This window comes from Ursus arctos, unplaced genomic scaffold (genome assembly GCF_023065955.2).
Source record: "Ursus arctos isolate Adak ecotype North America unplaced genomic scaffold, UrsArc2.0 scaffold_37, whole genome shotgun sequence".
NCBI lineage: Eukaryota > Metazoa > Chordata > Mammalia > Carnivora > Ursidae > Ursus > Ursus arctos.
Genome location: NW_026623053.1, coordinates 2,703,127 through 2,723,858, shown reverse-complemented (window position 1 = coordinate 2,723,858; position 20,732 = coordinate 2,703,127). Strand labels below are relative to the sequence as shown.

Sequence of the window (20,732 nt, the reverse complement as noted above, 5' to 3'; positions counted from 1 at the left end):
GGTTTATACACAGCTCAGGAACTTGTTTGAAAGCTGATTAGATGTCTCGGAGTGCCAATTTGGGGTCGAGATTAGCTGTCCTCAGTGAGCTGAGACGTGCCCACTTTTACAGCCTAGAAGCATGACGAAGTGGCCAGGGTCCCCTCGGAAAAGAAAAATGGGACTGTCGTGTTGTATGGTGTTGGTCAGTGCCTCTCCCCATTGACACTGGGAGCCTGGCTGCAAGGCTGCCCCAGGAGGTTTTTGTTAAAGGGTGTATCGCTGTGGCAATAATAGCAATGACCTTCGCTTCGGAGCGGGGACCAGGCTGACAGTAAAGCCAAGTGAGTGAGGGGAGCGGGTCAGTCTCAAAAGCTAGGATGAGGGGTGGTGTTCTTCCGTGCAGTTTTAGTGGGATTAAGACACGGCCACCCCCCACCCCCCAGATCGAGGCACTTTGTTTCTTTGGGCCTGAGCTGATGGGAAGTCTGCCAGTTAATGAATTCAGGCAATCCTAAGGACAGGTCATGAAGAAATAGATGTTTTCATGGGTTTGTTCATTGGCTCTGGATATAAAGAAATGCTAAGGATAATAGGCAACACCCATATTCTGTGATAAGACAAAGAAAAAGAACTAACAACTCAGCGGGTTTTCCTCGTTAAGAACCCCTTCAATCCAAAAGGAGTGCAAGCAGCTCTCTTAATGTATCTTTTGGGTTTTGTTGGTTTCGTTGTTGTTTTCATTAATATTCTTTATAAGAACTGTGGCTCTGAGAGTGGCATGGTGCTCCTGGTCTCTAAAATAATCACTCTCTGCCCCCAGTGTTGGCCACCTATGCTAGGTGGCATGTCTCTGCCTGACCTTGCAATTGTCCCATGTGTCTCATGCATGAGCAGGATACCAAAACCCAGTGTTCTGGGAGCAAAACAGGTGGTTTAAGATCCAGCTCAGATCTCTCTGCACAGGCCAGCTATTACTTTTAGAGAACTGTCCTAACCCTGCCAAGGAGCTGGGAGCTGAGGCTGCGGGGTGGTGAGGCTCCCACAAGAGGGATAGTGGCCCCCCTTACCCAGAGTCCCCCTCAGTCCTTCCCTCCCACTGGTTATTGTAAGGCCCCGTATGACTGTGAATTATGGAGGCAGCCAAGAAAGGCTCATCTTTGGAAAAGGCACTCAACTCTCTGTTAAACCAAGTAAGTGTTGGGGGATCTCAGAAACGAAATCAGTGAGTGCAACTCGAGAACAACCCAGAGTGAAGGAGGCAAAATTCACCAACCCCTTTCTCTGTGGTGTCTTTCCACCCTTCACCCGTGAGCCCTCAGAGCGGCTGCTGGTCCATGCCCCCCACTCTCCTCAGTCCAGATGGGCACTTCCCTCTGCTGGAAAACTCTGGGCTTCGTGATATGAAACAAGGTTGTTGGCCCCAGGAAGGCAGTTCTCAGGAGTGATTGCCCTCCTCACTGTGTTCAGTGGGTGACCTTCTCATGGACGAGCCACGGTCTGTGTGACTGCTGTGTGTTGGTTTTCAGACGTTAGAGTCAATGGAGAGCCACGTGAGGGGGACATCAGAGTGGTTACTACAAGGGTCTTTTTGTTTAGGGAAAACGCACTGTGGATCTCGGCAGTGGGTATAACCTCTACTTTGGCAAAGGCACCTCACTGCTGGTCACACCCGGTGAGTTCTTGTGGTTAACTAATTATCCTTTCTGGAAAGAAATCCAGTGGGACCTGTTGAAACACAGCTGAATTTAATTGCTTCGTTTAGCGTGCAGTTGTTAACTATGTCGGATGTGTGAGCCAGATATGAAGACACGTTTCCCCAGAGGCTGGATTTGGTTATCAGGTCTATGGGCAGTTTGATAAATTGTATTAATACCGCAGGCGGTGTTTCTCGAAGGTCCACATAGCACGTTGAGGCTTTGGGAAAGAGGCAGAGATAAGAGGAAGAAAAGCTTTGCGATAGAGGCAGAAACAAACCAATGGAAAGGGAGGCGACCCAAGCGGGAGTGTGGAGCCAAGGAAGCGTGTCCTTAACAGATAAGTGCTGGGGACCCAGTTGAGCTGAAGCCCGTGTCCCCCGGTAGAACTGAAAAATCCGGCAAGTGGACTGAGGACTCGGGTGAGGGCTGGGCAGCAGGATTACAAGCTTCTCGTGGCTTTCCTCTTCTGGGAGAATAGCAGAAGAAAACCTTCTCTGGAGACAGGATGGCCCCTGTTTGCCCCGAGGACAAACCTCACCCTTTACCAAGGCTGGCTGAGTTGACCGCGTAGGAGGAGCAGAGAATCTGGGGACCTTAGAGAGCTCCCCACCTCCGAGGGGTTCTCTGTGATAAAGCAAGTTGTGAAGCTGTCAGGGAGGGCATAATAAAGATGGATTCCAGAAAGCAGTATCGAAGAGGTACGGGCTGTCCCCACACTGGCTGAGCTCAGTGTTGCGTGGTTTTTGTTGTTATTTTTCTCTTTCCTGTGAGAATTATTTGCAGCAGCGCCTGCCACTTTACATTTCATAGTATTTCTCGTCAACAGCCCTCTGTGCCTGAACCAGGGCTGACACTGAGGCGAGGGGGCTGACTCGTTGACAAAGGCAGGGGATACAATTAAAAGAGGGGCCCAGGCAAGGCCCTCAGCTGAAGGAGGCTCCCTTCCGTTGTTTGAATCTGCCCTTAAAGGTCAAGGCACATCCTTTTTCCTTTTTTTTTGAGGCACATTCTTTTTGTAGCATCCATGACGGCTTTATCTTTTGAAGGTGGGTTTCATTTCTGTGAATAATCAAAAGCCTCTCAGAGCTATGATTTATACAGAAAGGAGGGACTCAAACTCATTGCTGGTACTATTTTGGTTCGAAAATGAGGTAAGAATATAAAATCATGCCATTGCTGGCTATTTGTGGCTCTTAAACTGATTCTTTTTTTTAATCATTTTTTATTATATTATGTTAATCACCATACAGTGCATCCCTGGTTTCCGATGTAGAGTTCGATGACTCATTAGTTGCGTACAACACCCAGTGCACCATGCAATACGTGCCCTCCTTCCTACCCATCACCGGTCCATCCTGATTCTTACTGAGAGGCCTAAAGGGACTACTTCAAAGGGGTCAAAAATCATTTAGATGTTTAAACCCTGACGTGTTTATTAAAACAGCCTCTTAATAAGTACACTTAAGATAAACATAACGTGAAATTGAGGACGTTTTGCCAACTCAGACCTCATCAAAGCAGTGAAGATTTTCTGTATAAACGGAGATATTGCCCCACGTAAATTCCTTTTAGACAAACATGAGGACAGTACCTTCCAATGGAGAGGTGCATACGATGTCCTACTAATTGACAGCAAAGCTGGTCCAAGAAATGGTAACCTTCTGTTGGTTTGCATAGAGCCACATAACACTGTGACTACCTTAGGAGGCTACCAATACATCTTTGGAGAAGGCACGAGGTGAAGGTTTTACCAAGTGAGTATTACAGACAAGACTTTATTTTTAAAGGTGTTTGTGTTAAAGGGTCCAGAAAAGGTAAAATAAGGGAAATAGTCATTATAAACTATAGAAGCAAGCATTACTGCAACCCGAAGTGGAAATTCTGGGTCTCTCTACCCCGGACAGGAGAGGTAAAGGAGAGTTCTGACACTCGCCATGATGGACTTACCACCATTTTCATTAGAATTGTATTAATCATTAGAAAAATATTTATTAACTAAAGAGCCTGAGAGACTCCTCTCAACATAGTAGGACTTCTTTGTTCCTTATTCTCTTCTTTTAAAACTATATTCTCATTCCCCCCTTTCAACTTGCTTTTCCTACCCTTCTTTTGGCCTTTCCCCTTGTAAGCATTCATATTTTGAGAAACCATTATATCCACTTCTTAGCCTGTCACTTAAGACTCTAAAACCCGGGCCATTTCCATTCTCTAAATTTATTCCCAGCCTTTCCCTTCCACAAATGCCGTGCTCTAGGTAAATGGGACACCTACTTCCTCTGAATGTTTACAGAAGCCCACACCTATACTTCGTGTCCACAAATCAGTCATCATGGACCCACCACTATAAACAGACTTGCACACATGAAACAAATTGAGTTTCACAATGTCTTAGCCAGGACACTGCATAGGTGACACCAGACTTAATTTCATAGGGAGAGTTTGAGAAATTATATCCCTTTTTAAAAATGAAAGAGGCTTGGGAAAGTGATCCAGCAGGCAAATAGCAAAGTAGGAGGAAAAGAGATCCTTTTGTAATGGACGTGGGGGGGACGGATCGGTCCATGGGAAGATACTCTCTGGAGGAGGAACAAGACTGACTAAATCCAAGTAGGAAATTTATGGACTGCCATATTACCTGCGTGTTTCTTGCTTTCCCTTTGGAATGGCCCATTCCTGATCGTTGCTTGTTAAGCCCCTGGTCCTCCCAGCAGCCCGAGGGCAGCATAGGGAAGGACACCGTGCTGTACCCTCAGCTGTGGTGCGCATGAAGCTTCCTTCTCAGATTTTCCTTCAAGTTACCCTCAAAATTAAGAGAGATACCAAAGGATCATCTAGACAGATTAGGAGAAGCTGCCTGTAAGAGAAAGATTTCCTGTTAACCCTTGAGATGTGTTACCTGGGGAAAGGGACAGAAAGAATAGAAAAATCTACCCCAAGACAAAGAGGGAAAGTGTCCTTTTGCTCATGACCATCTAAGCAGGGAGTGAAAAGGTCTGGGTTGGAGTCAGTGAATTCAGGGCTGGCCAGTGCCTGCGAATGTCTCTAGTTCTTTGGAACGAGAAGAGGTGGGGATCTCCTTTGATGTTCCACAAGCTGGACCTCGGTCAGAGGTGTCAGGCTCCAACACCCTGAGGGGTGGACCAACATGCTGACCCCTCGTGCCAGGTGGGCTCTGGCAGCTGCCCTCAGTCTCTCCCCCAGTGATGACAATATCTCTGACTGCTTGGGCTTGGAGACACAGGCATGAACCGTTCCTACTTTGTCCAAATAAGGAATCGTGCTTCACGCCACTAGACTATGTTCCCAGCAGTGTTTGCTGTGGCTTTGGCTGGGGCCAGCTCCCAGGGCGGTTCTAGGCTTGGCAAACTCAGGCAGAAGAAGAGGAGCTCACAGTGGAGCCTTCGGGGAAAGGCATCTTGGATATAGGTGTTAATGAACTTCTAAATGAGCTTCTGTGTTACCTGATAAGACTCTCCAGGGAGAAGGTCACCGTACCTTTGCAGCTCTAAACGTAAGACCTGCGTTGCAAGAAAAAAAATGGGAAATGTCAATTGCGGTGCCAAAATGAAGAGACCGGGTGTAAATACTGAGTCAGTTTTAATGTTCAGTTTATGAAATGTAAGCCTTTCAGGGGGACCGGCTGGGGGTACATCTATTAGGGTCAGTGAGCCAACTGTTTCGTCAATGTTACTGGCATACACGCTTCAAAGGAGAACCCCAAATAGAAAAAATGGCTAACAGCATAGAGCTTAAGAACATGAATTTTAGGGGCGCCTGGGTGGCACAGCAGTTAAGCGTCTGCCTTCGGCTCAGGGTATGATCCCAGCGTTATGGGATCGAGCCCCATATCGGGCTCCTCCACTATGAGCCTGCTTCTCCCTCTCCCACTCCCCCTGCTTGTGTTCCCTCTCTAGCTGGCTGTCTCTATCTCTGTCGAATAAATAAATAAAATCTTTAAAAAAAAATAAATAAAACTGCTATCGCCTCACACAGGTTAGAATGATGAAGGTCATCAAAAAGACAAGAGGTAAGTATTGATGAGGATGTGGAGAAAAGGGAATCCTTGAGTCCTTGCGCGCAGTTGGTGGGAATACGAACTGGTGCAGCCACTAAGGAAAAGACTACAAAAAAAATTTAAAAATGGAACTACCATAGGATCAAGCAATCCCACTTCTTCGTATATATAAAAAGAAGAAAGAAAGAAAGAAAGAAAGAAAGAAAGAAAGAAAGAAAGAAAGAAAGAAAGAAAGAAAGAAAAAAAAAAAAGAACATGAATTTTAGAATCGAACTGCCCGGGCAAACTGAACTCTGCTCTAATTTCTAAAGGAAGCTGTGGCACTGAGCTTCATGTGGGGGGCTGTTCTCTCCACCCAATTTTATTTTTTAGGTTAATTCCGAGTACGAATCCTGCTGATGATCCAGTGTGTACACACGCCGTATGCACGTGTGAACGCGGCCATCATTCTAACCTGTGTGAGGCGATAGCTCATTGTGATTTTAATTTACACTTCCCTGATGATTAGTGATGTGAGGTACCGTTTCATGTACCTGCTGGCCAGTTGAATGTCCTCTCTGGAAAAATTCTATTCAGTTTCTCTGCCTATTTCTAAGTTAGATTGTTTATTGATTAATTGATTGATTGCTATTGAGTTGTATGAGTTCCATATATGGTTTGGATATTAACTTTTTTTTAAAGACTTTATTTGAGAGGCAGAGAGAGAGAGTGAGCGAGCTTGCACATGAGCAGGGGGAAGGGCAGAGGGAGAGGGAGAAGCAAACTCCCCACTGCGCAGGGAGCCCGATGTAGGGCTCCAACCCAGGACCCAGAGATCATGACCTGAGCACATGGCAGATGCTTAACCAACCGAGCCACCCAGGTGCCCCTTGGATATTAACTTCTTAACAGATATATGATTTGCACATATTTTGTCCTATCCTATCGGTTGCCTTTTCATTTTGTTGTTTCTTTTGTTGTGTAGAAGCTGTTTGACGATGTCCCACATTTTGATTTTTACTGTTGTAGCTTATGCTTTCGGTATCATATCCAAAACTTGTTGCTAAGATCAATGTCGAGGGATTTTTCCCTGTGCTTTCTTCTAGGAATTTTATGAATTCAGGTATTATGTTTGAGTCTTTAGCCCATTTCAAGTTAATTTTTTGTGAGTGTTATAAAACAGGCATCTAATTTCATTCTTCTGTGTGTGGTTATCCAGTTTTCCACCACCATTTATTGAAGGGACTGTTCTCTCCCCATTGAGTATTGTGTTCACTCTCTTGTCAAATACTAGTTACCTGTATATGTGAGGGTTTATTTCTTAGCTTTCTTTTTTTTTAATAAAAAATTTTTATTAGGTTGTGTTAGTCACCATACAGTACATCCCTAGTTTTTGATGTAAAGTTCCATGATTCATTACTTGCGTATAACACCCAGTGCATCATGCAATACGTGCCCTCCTTAATACCCATCACCAGCCTATCCCGATCCCTCACCCCCTCCCCTCTAAAGCCCTCAGTTTGTTTCCCAGAACCATGAGAGACTATTTCTTAGCTTTCAGTTCTATCCCATTGGTCTATATATCTGTTTTTATGACAATAACCATCCCATTTTGATTACTATAGCTTTGAGTCAGAAAGTACAATTCCTCCAGTGTTGTTTTTCTTTTTCATTATTTCTTCGGGTATTCAGTTTTCTGTGGTTTCATACAAATTTTGTGATTGTTTTTTCAATTCCTTGAAAAATTACTCTTGTGATATTGATAGGAATTACATCAAGTATATAGAAGTCTGTGGATAGTATGGGCATTTTAATAATATTAATTCTTCCATTCTGTGAAAACAAGATGTCATCCCATTTGTGTCTTTTTCAGTTTCTGTCATCAGAGTCTCGTGGCTTTCAGTGAACAGGTCTTTTACCTCCTTTGATCAAATTTATTCTTAAGTGATCTGTTGGTTTTTACGCTATTGTGAATGGGATTGTTTCCTTTATTTCTTTTTTAGATGTTTGGCTGTAGTGTATAGAAATGCCACTGATTTATATGTGTTGATTTTGTATCCTGTAATATTTCTGAATTTGTTGATTTTTTTCCTAGCACTTTTTTGGTTGAGTCTTTTGGATTTTCTTTGTATAAGATGATACCATTTGCAAACAAAGACAGTTTTACTTTCTCTTTTCTGTTTTGGATGCCTTTGTTTTCTTTTTCTTGCCTGATTGCTCCAGCTTGGTGTTCCAGTTCTATGTTGAATATAGAACATAGAACATATGTTGATGTTGTTCCTTATCTGAGATGGTAAGATTTCAACCTTTTACTTTGATTGTGATGTTAACAGTGGGACTGTCCTAGGTAGTCTTAATTATGTTGAGATTGGTTTCTTCTATACTAATTTGTTGTTTTTGTTGTTTTAGTCATGAAAAGGTATTTTATTTTTTCAGATGCTTTTCTGCATCTATGGAGATGTTATATGATTTTTATCTATCATTTTGTATAGAAGGTGTATCATATTTGTTGATTTGCATATTTTGAAACATTCCATCCCAGGGAAAATTCCTGTTTGCTCACGGTATATGATCCTTTTAATGTGGAGTTGAGTTGGGTTTGCTGATACTTTGTTCATAATTTTTACATATCCTAGGGACGTTGGCCTGTACTCTATTTTTCTTACAGTGTACTTATTTAGCTGTGGTACCAAAATAATTCTGGCCTGGTAAAATAAGGTGGAAGTGTTCCCTCCTGTTGATTTTTCCCCCCTTTGGAACATGTTAAGAAGAATTGGTATCACTTATCTTTCAGTGTTTAGTAGAATATGCCAGTGACAGCAGTTGGTGCTGGATAGTATTTAGGTTTTTTCCCCCTTCCAATTCTTACTCCATTTTATTAATTTTTCTTGCCTCATTACACCATCTGATTCTCGAAAACAGTGTTGCATTAAAGTGGTAATACCCGGCATTCTTCTGCATTTCCCTTTGTCAAGGTGACTATAATATTTATTATTTATTTTATATATTTTAAGTATTTGTGTAAATACTCTTTAGCAGATCATTTCCTAGTACAAGATTCTATGTTGTTGGTAGTTTACAAGTTTTTTAATGAATTGGTGTTGAATTCTGTCAGGTGTTTTCCTACATCTATCAGTATATAAACATGGTTAATTATATAAATTAATTTTTGAGTATCAAACCAGCCTTTCATACCTGGAATAATACAAGTTAGATTCATTCTGCTAATATTTTACTAAGGATTATTACTTTCATGTTCATAGGTGAAATTAATTTTATTATAATCTCATTGTCATGTTTTGGAATTAAAGATAAGCTGGTGGCATAAAAAGACGACACTTGTTTTCCATTTTTCACAGAGTTTCCTCCTTATGCATTTGCAGAATTCGCTATGTGAATTTTTTTGCGGGAATGATTTTAAGAATAGATTCAACAGTTTTAATAGATCTCACCTTACCACCTTGAATAGTTGTGGTGTTCAGGAAATTTTATTCAAATAATTGTACTTATTGGTATAATTGAATTGGCCAATGCAGTAAGTGGAGATTCAAGAGGTAGTGTGAGATTCAGCACCTGTCTTTTCCCTACCCTAGAGATAATAGAATCCCGAGTAGAGGTGGGGCAGAGACCGACTGCTGATCTGCACCCATATCTGTAGTTTGGTGTGAATGAAGAATAAATACTTGTTGGGTTAAGAGAATGAAATTTTAGGGAGCATTTGTGATTTCATTATGAACTGAAGAATACTGTCAACATGGGTTAGAATTATTTTTATGATGGAAGTATACTTAACATACAGTGTTGTGTTGGTTTTAGGTTTCCAATAGAATAATTCTATAATTGTATGCATTACTCAGTGCTCATCAGGATAAATGTACTCTTAATCCCCTTTATCTATTTCACCATTCCCCACCCACCTTCCCTCCGGTAACCACCTATTTTCTGTATTTAAGAGCCTGGTTTTTTGTCTGTGTTTATTTTCTTGGTTTTGTTTTTTAAATCCCACATATGAGTGAAATGTGGTATTGGTCTTTGTCTGACTCACTTCACATAGCATTATACCCTCTAGATCCATTCATGTTGTTGCAAATGACAAGATCTCATTCTCTTTTATGGTTGAGTAATATGTACATGCAGACACACACACAAACACATCTTCATTATCCATTCATCTATGGATGGACATGCTTAGGTTGCTTCTGTATCTTGGCTATTGTAAATAATGCTACAGTAGGTATATGGGTGCATATATATTTTCAAATTTGTGTTTTTGTTTTCTTTGCATAACCTGAAAAGGCCCTCAATCACCAAAGCAATTTTGAGAGAGAAGAGTGAAGCTGGACATATCACAATCCCAGATTTCAGGATATACCACAAAGGTGTAGTAATCAAAACAGTAGGCCTTGCACAAAAAGAGATATATAAATCAATGGAATAGGACAAAGAATCCAGAAATAAACCCACACATTTATGGTCAATTAATCTAGGAAAAGGGCAAGACTATACAATGGGGAAAAGACCATCTTTTCAACAAATGGTACTGGGAAAACTAAACAGCTCCATAATAGCTCCATGCAAAAACATGAAATTGGACTGCTTCCTCACACCATACACAAAAATAAACTCGGAGTGGATTAAAGTCCTAAATGTGAGACCTGAAACCATAAAAATCCCAGAAGAGAACATAGGCAGTAATTTCTTTGACACTGGCTAAAGCAACATTTTTCTAGATATGTCTCCAAAGGCAAGGGAAACAAAAGCAAAATTAAACTATTAGGACTACATCAGAACAAAAAGTTTTTTGTACAGTGAAGGAAACCACGAACAAAACAAAAGGCCAGCTATTCAGTGGGAGAAAACATTTCTGAATGATGTATCTGATAAGGAGTTAATATCCAGAATATGTAAAGAACTTACACAATTCAACACCAGAAAACAAACAAACAAATTCTCCCATTAAAAATGGGGAGAGGACCATTTTTGGGGAAATGCAGGTCAAAACCAGGATGAGATACCACCTCATACCTGTCAGAATGGTTAAAATCAAAAGACAAGAAATAACAGGTGTTGATGAAGGTGTGGACAAAAAGGAGCCCTCAGGCACTGTTGGTGGGAATGCAGATTGTGCAGTGACTGGAGAGAACAGTGTGGAGGTTCCTCAAAAAATTAAAAATAGAATTACCATGTTATCCACTACTGGGTAAGAATTTTTGTTTCAAATCTGAGCTGTCATATTTTACTTGAATAAGAGCGTTAGATACCGGATTTTAGATTCAAATTATCAGTCATTGGTAGGTTTCTCATAGAATTTAATGTTATGTTGAAATGAAAGCAGCCTTTGAAAAGGATAAGAAAAGAAGCAATTTAAAATTGCTAGTATTGTGAACAATTTCAGTATTTGTTTAAATACACAGAAGCAAAAAAAAAAAGCAAAAAAAAAATACACAGAAGCAATCCTTTTTTTGTTTAATATGCCTGTTTTCTTGAATTTCTAGAAAGTTTTATATTTATACTTAGATGCATATTTTCATTTATCCTATAGAATTTAGTTTGTCTGTTTCTTTATATTTTCTCAGAACACTGATTTTTATCTTAATTTTTATCTTCTCCCTCTACTACAAAATATTGAATAGTTTAAATTTCCAAGCATCACTTTTTCCATGCATCATTGATTTGTAGGAAATTTCTAGCAGCACCTGAGAGCCTCTCTATATTAATCTCTAGTGGAAACTAAACTGGGTCATGTCATTAATACTGCCTTAATTTTTGCTGAATTTTGACCCTCAAATACCTCCTCTCTTCGTAATGCTGTTATTAAAGTACTAAGAATTCAAATATAGACTTTTCTGATTCTATAGTATCAATAGAAGAAATCACGTGCTTTATAGTTGTTTGTGTTGTGAATTTGATTACTCAATTAACTGCTTAATTTTGACATTTCTGACTTCTCTGACAATAACAGTGGTATAGGCATAGGTGTTGTGATGTGTCTATTTTTTTTCTTTTTGTTAAATATTGCCTTTGTGACACGTCTCAAAGTATTTCCTAGTTCTCAATGAAAAATTTACAAGTTATCTTTCCAAGTAAGGGAAAAGAAAACAGCTCTGAAATATCACTTCCTTAATCCTTACCACATTGATGAAAGAACATATAAAAACCTCCTTCATTTATCAAACATGTTTCTACTGAGTCTCTGTTTTATTTTAGGCATTTGAAAAAGCTTTGGGAATGTAAGAATAATAAAGACAAAACTTCAGTGTTCAATGAATTTACCTAACATTTTTGGCTTTTGTGTCTGTCACACAATTAGTTGCTGAAATTGCTTCTGTAATTCACTTACTTGAAAAATCAGTAAAAATAGGGGAACCTGGGTGGTGCCGTCGGTTAAACCTCTGACTGTTGGTTTCTGCTCAGACGATGATCTCAGGGTCCTGAGATGGAGCCCCGCGGTGGGTTCCATGCCCAGTGTGGAGTCCTCTTGAGATTATCTATCCTACTCCCTCTGCCCCCCCACTTGTGCTCACTCCTGTACTCTCTCTCTCTCAAAATAAATAAATGTTTTAAAAAATTAAAAATTAAAGGCTGTAAAAATAAAAATGCTTTTTTTCCCGTTCATATTTTGTGTCTAGTTAGTTCTTAACTTAAATGTCAATTCAATTTTCCTATCTTTGATTATAAAATTTTAATAAGGAGGACATAAGCCTATGAATTAGTCTTAATATAATTCTGAGGATAACAAATACCAAAGAGGGGTTTTTTTTTTGTGATAATGGTGATAGTAGTATAAAGTGTGCCCCAGATGGATAAAGATGAAAATATGGCTCATTTCTTTACACTTTCTAGCATCTTCCCTAAACTTTTTATGGTAGATCATACTGTTGTCAGTAAGGGAAATCAGCGAGCTTAAATTTTCACAATATGTATCTTTCTGTCATTAAAAAATCTAATGAATAAATAATAGTGAAGTCCTGTTATTGGTCAAGTACCAAACTAAACATATTCCCATCTCTTGCCATTTTTAGCCATCACCAGGGCACTGAGAGGTAGGCATCATTCTATGCATACTACAGCTAAGGAAACTAGGGCTGCAATAATTTAAATGACTTGTAGAAGATTCGCTTGATTTGTAATTCAAAAAAAGTTAGTTGAACCCACATTATTAGGTAATTGCTCTCTGAATTGCCCTACTATATGGTAGTGGTATGATAATGTGATGAAGCAAACTGATATATCCCATTAGTTGTTGTTAGGCAGTTACATAAATTGGATTCACTCTAATTCATCTAACTGATAACCCTCTAAATAGTTTTTGAGAGTAAGAAACATACACATTCCTTTTTAAAAATTTTTTTACTATTTTTTTTTTCTAACACTTTAGATTATATGTTCAACATTATGGAGTTGAGTTAGGAAGTTTTGTTATCTTCCCCTAATAGGGTATTGAGTTTTGTTCTGGGATATGGTTTATTTTTTTTGTGGATCAGCTTAATCTTTTAAGGCTTCTTTTTAACTCTTAGACGATATGGTTTAGAATAGCTTTTACTTTGGGGTTAGATTAGTCCTACTTTAAGATAGGGTCTTTCTGGGATCTCGTAGGAGAGCTCCGAGTGCTCATTGACATCTCTCCACTCCGATGGGGTAGAATTCTAACATTCCAAACCCTCTCCAAGCTCAGGCATTGTTTTCCCCAATAGTCTTCCTGTTCTCGGCCCTGCAGAATACCTGCACACATGCGTGCGTGCGTGCATGTGGGGGGTACTGAAGACCCCGGGCTCATCTCTGCAGATTTTTATAGCTCCTTCTCTGCCACAGTTCCCTCTGGAACGCTGCCTTACAGATTGGATTCAGTGTGGTAGCTCCAAACTCCATTCTTTATCTGCTGTGTTCACTGAGACTCGCAAGTGCTGTCGGAGGCTCCTTTTCATGCTCCATGGTCTGGAAGGTGCTACTGGCTGAATTTAGCTTCTCCCAGTGATCACAGTCTTGCACTGCCTGTAGTATAATGTCTGAAAATAGTTATTTTGACCTATTTTTCTTTTTTCTTTTTTTTTAATTTTTATTTATTTTTTTGATGTAAAGTTCGATGATTCATTAGTTGCGTATAATACCCAATGCACCATGCGATACGTGCCCTCCTTTTTTTTTATTTTTGTTCCAAATTTTATTACAAATATTTTCACACATACAATAAAGTAGAAATACTTTAAAGTGAATACCCATATACTGCCGCCTAGATTCTACCATTAGCATTTGCTAGATTTGCTTACCACATACCTATCAATCCACCCCTATTTATCCTTCTTTCAATCCATTTTATTTTTTTTATTTTTATTTTTTTAATGATTTTTTATTATATTATGTTAGTCACCATACAGTACATCCCTGGTTTCTGATGTAAAGTTCGATGATTCATTAGTTGCATATAACACCCAGTGCACCATGCAATACGTGCCCTCCTTACTACCCATCACCTGTCTATCCCATTCCCCCACCCCCCTCCCCTCTGAAGCCCTCAGTTTGTTTCTCAGAGTCCACAGTCTCTCATGCTTCATTCCCCCTTCTGATTATCCCCCCTTTCTTTATCCCTTTCTTCCCCTACCGATCTTCCTAGTTCTTATGTTCCATAGATGAGAGAAATCATGATAATTGTCTTTCTCTGCTTGACTTATTTCATTTAGCATTCTCTCCTCCAGTGCCGTCCATGTTGCAGCAAATATAGAGAACTCGTTCTTTCTGATAGCTGAGTAATATTCCGTTGTATATATGGACCACAGCTTCTTAATCCAGTCATCTGTTGAAGGGCATCTCAGTTCCTTCCGCGATTTAGCTATTGTGGACAATGCTGCTATGAACATTGGGGTGCATATGGCCCTTCTCTTCACTGCGTCTGTATCTTTGGGGTAAATATCCAGTAGTGCAATGGCTGGGTCATAGGGTAGCTCCATTTTTAACTTTTTAAGGGACCTCCACACTGTTTTCCAGAGTGGCTGCACCAACCTGCATTCCCACCAACAATGTAGGAGGGATCCCCTTTCTCCACATCTTCTCTAGCAATTGCTGTTTCCTGCCTTGTTAATTTTTGCCATTCTAACTGGCATAAGGTGATATCTTAGTGTGGTTTCTATTTGAATTTCCCTGATGGCTAATGATTTTGAACATTTTTTCATGTGTCTGTTAGCCATTTGTATGTCATCATTGGAAAACTGTTCATATCTTCTGCCCATTTTATGATTTGTTTCTCTTGTATTGAGTTTGAGAAGTTCTTTGTAGTGCGCTGCTGGAGCGGAGCTGGAGGGGGCAGCGCGGGCACGGGCAGCCGGCCAGGCCTGCACCCCGAGGAGCCCCGCGCCAAGGGGAAGGGCCTGGAAGGAGCAGCGGAGCCGCCTTCTGCGCGCTGGGCCAGAGCAGAGGCGGCGGCCGGCGAGCGGGCCTGGCGGGGTGGAGGGTAGCCGTGGCAGGGCCCCCGCAGGCCGGCGCGGAGGAGGCTGCGGGTCGGGCAGCGCGGGGAGGCGAGCAGCGTCCGCGGTTGACGGCGGCCGGGGCGGTGAGCGCGGGGCCCGGGGAGGCCAGGGCCTGGCGGGCGTGAGGCGGGGGCGCCGCGCTTCTGCTCGGTGCCTTCGGCTCCTTGAAGGGTTTCCAGACCTTTCACGTAAAAGCCGTTTTGTTGCTGTGTTTTAAGGAGCTCCATAACCGTGGTCGCAGGGCCGCCCCGACTTGAAGGGCTGCCGCGGAGCACGTCCTGTTGTATGCTTTCATTTATTTCCCCGCCTAGCACGCCGGCCTGGGGCCTGCCCCGGTGCCGGTTCGGACCGGCCCTTCGCTGCCCCTGCCCTGGCGTCGGTGTAGCCGTCGTGCTGAGCGCGGGGGACCCGGCACAGCCCTGCCGGCCACCGGGCGCCCGCCTGCGGGAGGACAGCTGCGGGAACGGCGTCTGGAGCATGGGCTTCATCTGTATCTTGCAGTGAAGACTGATATTTTGAAGGCACATTCTTTCTGTGATTCATGTCTTAGCCCATAGCGCTAACCTTGAAGAGATTTTTGGTTGGGTTTTTGGTTTCTAAGAAGGTCATAGTTTTTCCTCTTTTTCTTTCGGTTTTTTTCTCCGACGGGGGAGGGGCCAGGGGCTGAGAATGGACACCATGCTCGCTGGTATAAGTAGAGTGGAGCCTCAGTTCCCAGGGTCCTGAGAGCCAGCAGAGAGCATTTGAGCATCCGAGCATCCGACCTTGAGGTTGGGAGGCCCTCCTCCCACCTTTCTTAAAAATTGCAGCTGACTCAGCCCTGATCAAGACATCAAAACTGCAGGATCCTTGTTCTGCGGAGACACTGAGAAACCATGACTGTGAGGTTACCCCAGAGCATAGACAGGTTAAGTGGCCTGTCTTTGGGAGTTCCGGCGCCTGAACACAGGTCCCCTTCCCACCTCCTCCAGCCCTCCGACACCTCCGAGACAGCAGGTTCTTGTTCAGCGCTGTGTCATCATCCAGAAGGACCAGCATGGCTTCGGCTTCACGGTCAGCGGGGACCGTATTGTTCTGGTGCAGGCTGTGTGGCCCGGAGGGGCAGCCATGAGAGCTGGTGTCAAAGAGGGCGACCGGATCATCAAAGTCAATGGCACCATGGTGACCAACAGCTGGAGGTGGTAAACCTTATCAGATCTGGCGCCTATGTCGCACTGACCCTCCTGGGCTCTTCCCCCTTGTCCGTCGGTGTCTCTGGGCTGCAGCAGGACCCTGCCCCCGCCGGAGCCCCCCCCCCAGTCGCCCCTGTGGTCCCACCGCTGCCTCGGCCCCCACCTCTGCCCCTCCCTGCAGCGCATGGGGGGGGCAAACCACTGCAGGATTCCGAATTCCAAAAACATGCCACCCAGATCCTTTGCAATATGCTGAGGCAGGAGGAAAAGGAGTTACAGTGTATTTGTGAGGTATACAGCCGGAATCCTGCCAGCCTGCTGGAGGAGCAGATCGAAGGTGCCCGGAGGCGTGTCACTCAGCTCCAGCTGAAGATCCAGCAGGAAATGGGTGGCTTCGTGGACATACCCCCCCTATATGGTGACACCAGCCAGAGAGCATCAGAAGGCCAGCTCTCTGGACTGCCAGGAGGGGGGCAGTGGCTTGGATGCTGGAATGGAGCACTTCCCCTCCCTCAGTGAGGCGCTGATGAATTGGAACTTGGCACTGTCAGACCCTGGGCTGGACAGTCCCCGAACCTCACCTGTGATCATGGCCAGGCTGGCCCAGCACCACCGGCGGCAGGGCTCGGATGCACCAGGGCCCGGCACCAGTGAGCAGGGCGCAGACCAGAGCCCGAAGCCTTTAATTATTGGCCCAGAGGAAGATTATGACCCAGGTTATTTCAACAACGAGAGCGACATCATCTTCCAGGACCTTGAGAAGCTGAAGGCACGGCCGGCTCACCTGGGCGTTTTCCTGCGGTACATCTTCTCTCAGGCTGACCCCAGTCCGCTGCTTTTTTACCTGTGTGCAGAAGTTTACCAGCAGACAAACCCCAAGGACTCCTGAAGCTTAGGAAAAGACATCCGGAATATTTTCTTAGAGAAAAATGCGCCACTGAGAGTGAAAGTCCCGGAGGTGTTACAGGCTGAAATTGACTTGCGTCTGCGCGGCAGTGAGGACGTCCGCACCACGCTCTGGGAAGTGCAGGAGGCAGCCATGCCCGAGATCCAGGGGCAGATCCAGGACTACAGAACAAAGCACACCCTGGGGCTGGGTAGTCTGTACGGTGAGAACGACCTGCTGGACCTGGATGGGGACCCTGTCTGAGAGCGCCAAGTGGCCGAGAAGCAGCTAGCCGCCCTGGCAGGCATTCTGTCCAAGTACGAGGAGGACAGGAGTGCCCCCATGGATTTCGCTCTCAATACCTATATGGGCTACGCTGGGCTCCGTCTCCGAGAGGCATGGCCTTCCGGCACAGCTGAAAAGGCCCAGGCAGCTCCTGACAAGGACAAGTGGCTGCCCTTCTTCCCAAAGACCAAGAAGAGCAGCAATTCCAAAAAAGACAAGGATGCCTTGGAGGACGAGAGGCGAAACCCTATCCTCAAGTACATCGGGAAGCCCAAAAGCTCTTCGCAGAGCACATTTCATATTCCCTTGTCCCCTGCGGAGGTCAAACCAGGCAATGTGAGGGACATCATTCAGCACTTTGAGAACAACCAGCCGTATGACGCCCCGGAGCCTGGGACGCAGCGGCTCTCCACAGGAAGCTTCCCCAAGGACCTGCTGGAGAGCGACAGCTCACACTCAGAGATCCGCCTGGGCCGCTCTGAGAGCCTGAAGGGCTGGGAAGAGCTGAAGTGGTCCCGGAAGGTGGAGAACGTGCCCCGCTCTCACAGTGATGTGGACATGGACGCGGCCGTAGAGGCTGCCCGCCTCCACCAGTCAGCCTTGTCCTCTGCCTCCAGCCTCTCCACAAGGTCTTTGGAGAACCCAACCCCTCCCTTTACCCCCAAAATGGGCTGCAGGAGCATCGAGTCCCCCAGCCTGGGGTTCTGCACAGACGCCTTCCTCCCCCACCTCCTAGAGGACGATTTGGGCCAGCTCTTGGACTTGGAGCCAGAGCTGGACGCCCAGAACTGGCAGCACACAGTGGGCAAGGATGTGGTGGCCGGTCTAAGCCAGAGGGAGATTGACCGGCAGGAGGTCATCAATGAGCTGTTTGTGATGGAAGCCTCCCATCTGCGCATGCTCCGGGTCCTGGACCTGATCTTCTACCGGCGGATGAAGAAGGAGAACCTGATGCCCAGGGAGGAGCTGGCCCGGCTCTTCCCCAACCTGCCTGAGCTCATCGAGATCCGTAATTCCTGGTGCAAGGCCATGAGGAAGCTCCAAGAGGAGGGCCTCATTATCAGAGACCTCATGCTGGCTCGGTTTGACGGCCCTGGCCGGGAGGAGCTCCAGCAGGTGGCTGCCCAGTTCTGCTCCTATCAGTCCATCGCCCTGGGGCTTATCAAGACCAAGCAGCGCAAGGAGAGCTGCTTCCAGCTCTTCATGCAGGAGGCCCAGAGTCACCCCCGGTGCCGGCGGCTGCAGTTCAGGGATCTCATCGTGTCAGATGCAACGGCTCACCAAGTACCCGCTGCTGCTGGAGAGCGTCCTCAAGCACACGGAGGGTGGCACCGCCAAGCACTAGAAGCTCTGCCGGGCATGGGACCAGTGCCGGGAAATCCTTAAGTATGTGAACAAGGCGGTGAAGCAGACGGAGAACTGGCACCAACTGGAGGGCTGCCAGAAACGCCTGGACACCACGTCCCTGGAGAGGGCCAGCAACCCCCTGGCAGCAGAGTTCAAGAGCCTGGATCTCACAGCCAGAAGGATGGTCCACGAGGGGCCCCTGACCTGGAGGATCAGCAAGGATAAGAGCTTGGACCAGCACGTGCTGCTGCTGGAGGATCTCCTGGTGCTGCTGCAGAAGCAGGACGAGAAGCTGCTGCTCAAGTGTCACAGCAAGACCGCCGCAGGCTCCGCGGACAGCAAGCAGACCTTCAGCCCTATCCTCAAGCTCAATGCCGTGCTCATCCGCTCCGTGGCCACAGACAAACGAGCCTTCTTCATCATCTGCACCTCGGAGCTGGGCCCCCCCCAGATCTACGAGCTGGTGACACTGACGTCGTCAGACAAGAACACGTGGATGGAGCTCTTGGACGAGGCCATTTGGAACGCCACCCGGCGCCCGGGAGCTGCCCCAGTGCTCGCCCATCCCCCACCCCTGGGCACCCGGGAGCCAGCGCAGCAGAGCCCCACCCCCAGCAGGGTCCGGCTGGATGGCTCAGAAGTGTTCCACAGTGAACCAGAGCCCGGGGAGCTGCCCGGAGCAGGCACTGGGCCCCAGCAGAGGGTTGAGGGGAAGCACGCGGGCCTCCTAGACGATCCCGAGCAGGAAGACAGCATCGAAGGGGAGCTGGGTGCCCTGCCTCACCCCTCCACATCCCTGGATGGAGAGAACAGGGGAGGCCGGATGAGAGACCCTATCCTCCTGCCCATCCCCCGTCCTCTGTTCATGGAAGGGCTCGCCGACTCAGCCCAGGAAGACGTGGAGAGCCTGCGGCACCTGATTCTGTGTGGCCTGCTGCCCGGTCGCCGCCCCGAAGCGCAGCCCGCCAGGGAGCCCGACGACGGCCTGACGCCTGCGCCTTCTCTCAGGAGCAGCAGCTGGTGCCCCAGGGCATGGCCCCCCGGGGGTGAAGGGCCAGAGCAGGAGGACATGGCTCTCTGTTCTCTGGAACAGCTGCCCCCACAGGCCAGGAATTCCGGGATCTGGGAGTCTCCCGAGCTGGACAGGAACCCAGAAGAAGAGGCTTTAAGCACCGAGGCGGCAGGAAGTTACAAAGTCGTGAGAAAAGGGAACTGCTTCTATGTCAGCATGCCGGCCGGACCCCGGACTCCAGCACCGAGCTCTCCCAGCCCGAGAGCATCCCTGCCTGGCGGCTTCGGGGACCCAGTGGAGGTCACAGGCGCCCTCGCCACTCCCCGCCCAGCCTGGCCCTCAGGGACGTGGGCAGCATCTTCCGCACCATGGAACAGCTCACGGTCAAGCTCAACAGGCTCAGGGACATGGAGCTGGCCCACAGAGAGCTGCTCAGGTCCCTTGCGGGAGAGGCGTCGGGCGGCACCACACCCGTGGGCAGTTTCCACACGGAGGTGGCTAGATGGACAGATGGCTCCCTGTCACCTCTGGCCAGGGAAGCCCTGGCCTGCGACTCCAGGGACAGCTACCAGCCACGGCCGTGCTCGGAGGACGGCTCCGATGCCCCCCCGGAAGACAGCGTGGCGCCTGCGGCCTCTTCCCCAGGACTGTAACTGCCCACTCGTGCTCTGGGGACCGGCCCGAGGCAGGGGCACAGGGCAGTGGGAGCCCAGACCTCCTTCCCGTGGTGGAGGCCATGGAGAACGGGTCTAGCTGAGACCCCCGGGGGCGCCCCACATGTCGCTTGGTCTGCTCAGGTCCCAGTCAAGTGTCAGTAGTCTCCCCTTCCCTCCAGCCGCCCCCCAAGGCCTCTCCTGAGCTTGCTGACTGCATCTGAAAGGCCCCCCCAGACATGC

At 46.2% G+C, this 20,732-nt stretch overlaps 1 protein-coding gene across 1 annotated transcript; it reads left to right on the top strand.

Annotated features, from left to right (window-relative positions):
• Positions 1-16,009: 16,009 nt before the first annotated feature.
• On the top strand, positions 16,010-20,489 carry LOC125282223 (rho guanine nucleotide exchange factor 11-like). Its single transcript, XM_048216441.1, is given in 6 exon segments — positions 16,010-16,132; positions 16,134-16,302; positions 16,305-16,755; positions 16,757-18,742; positions 18,744-20,062; positions 20,065-20,489. Coding segments are annotated over 6 exon segments (4,473 nt in total).
• Positions 20,490-20,732: the final 243 nt, after the last annotated feature.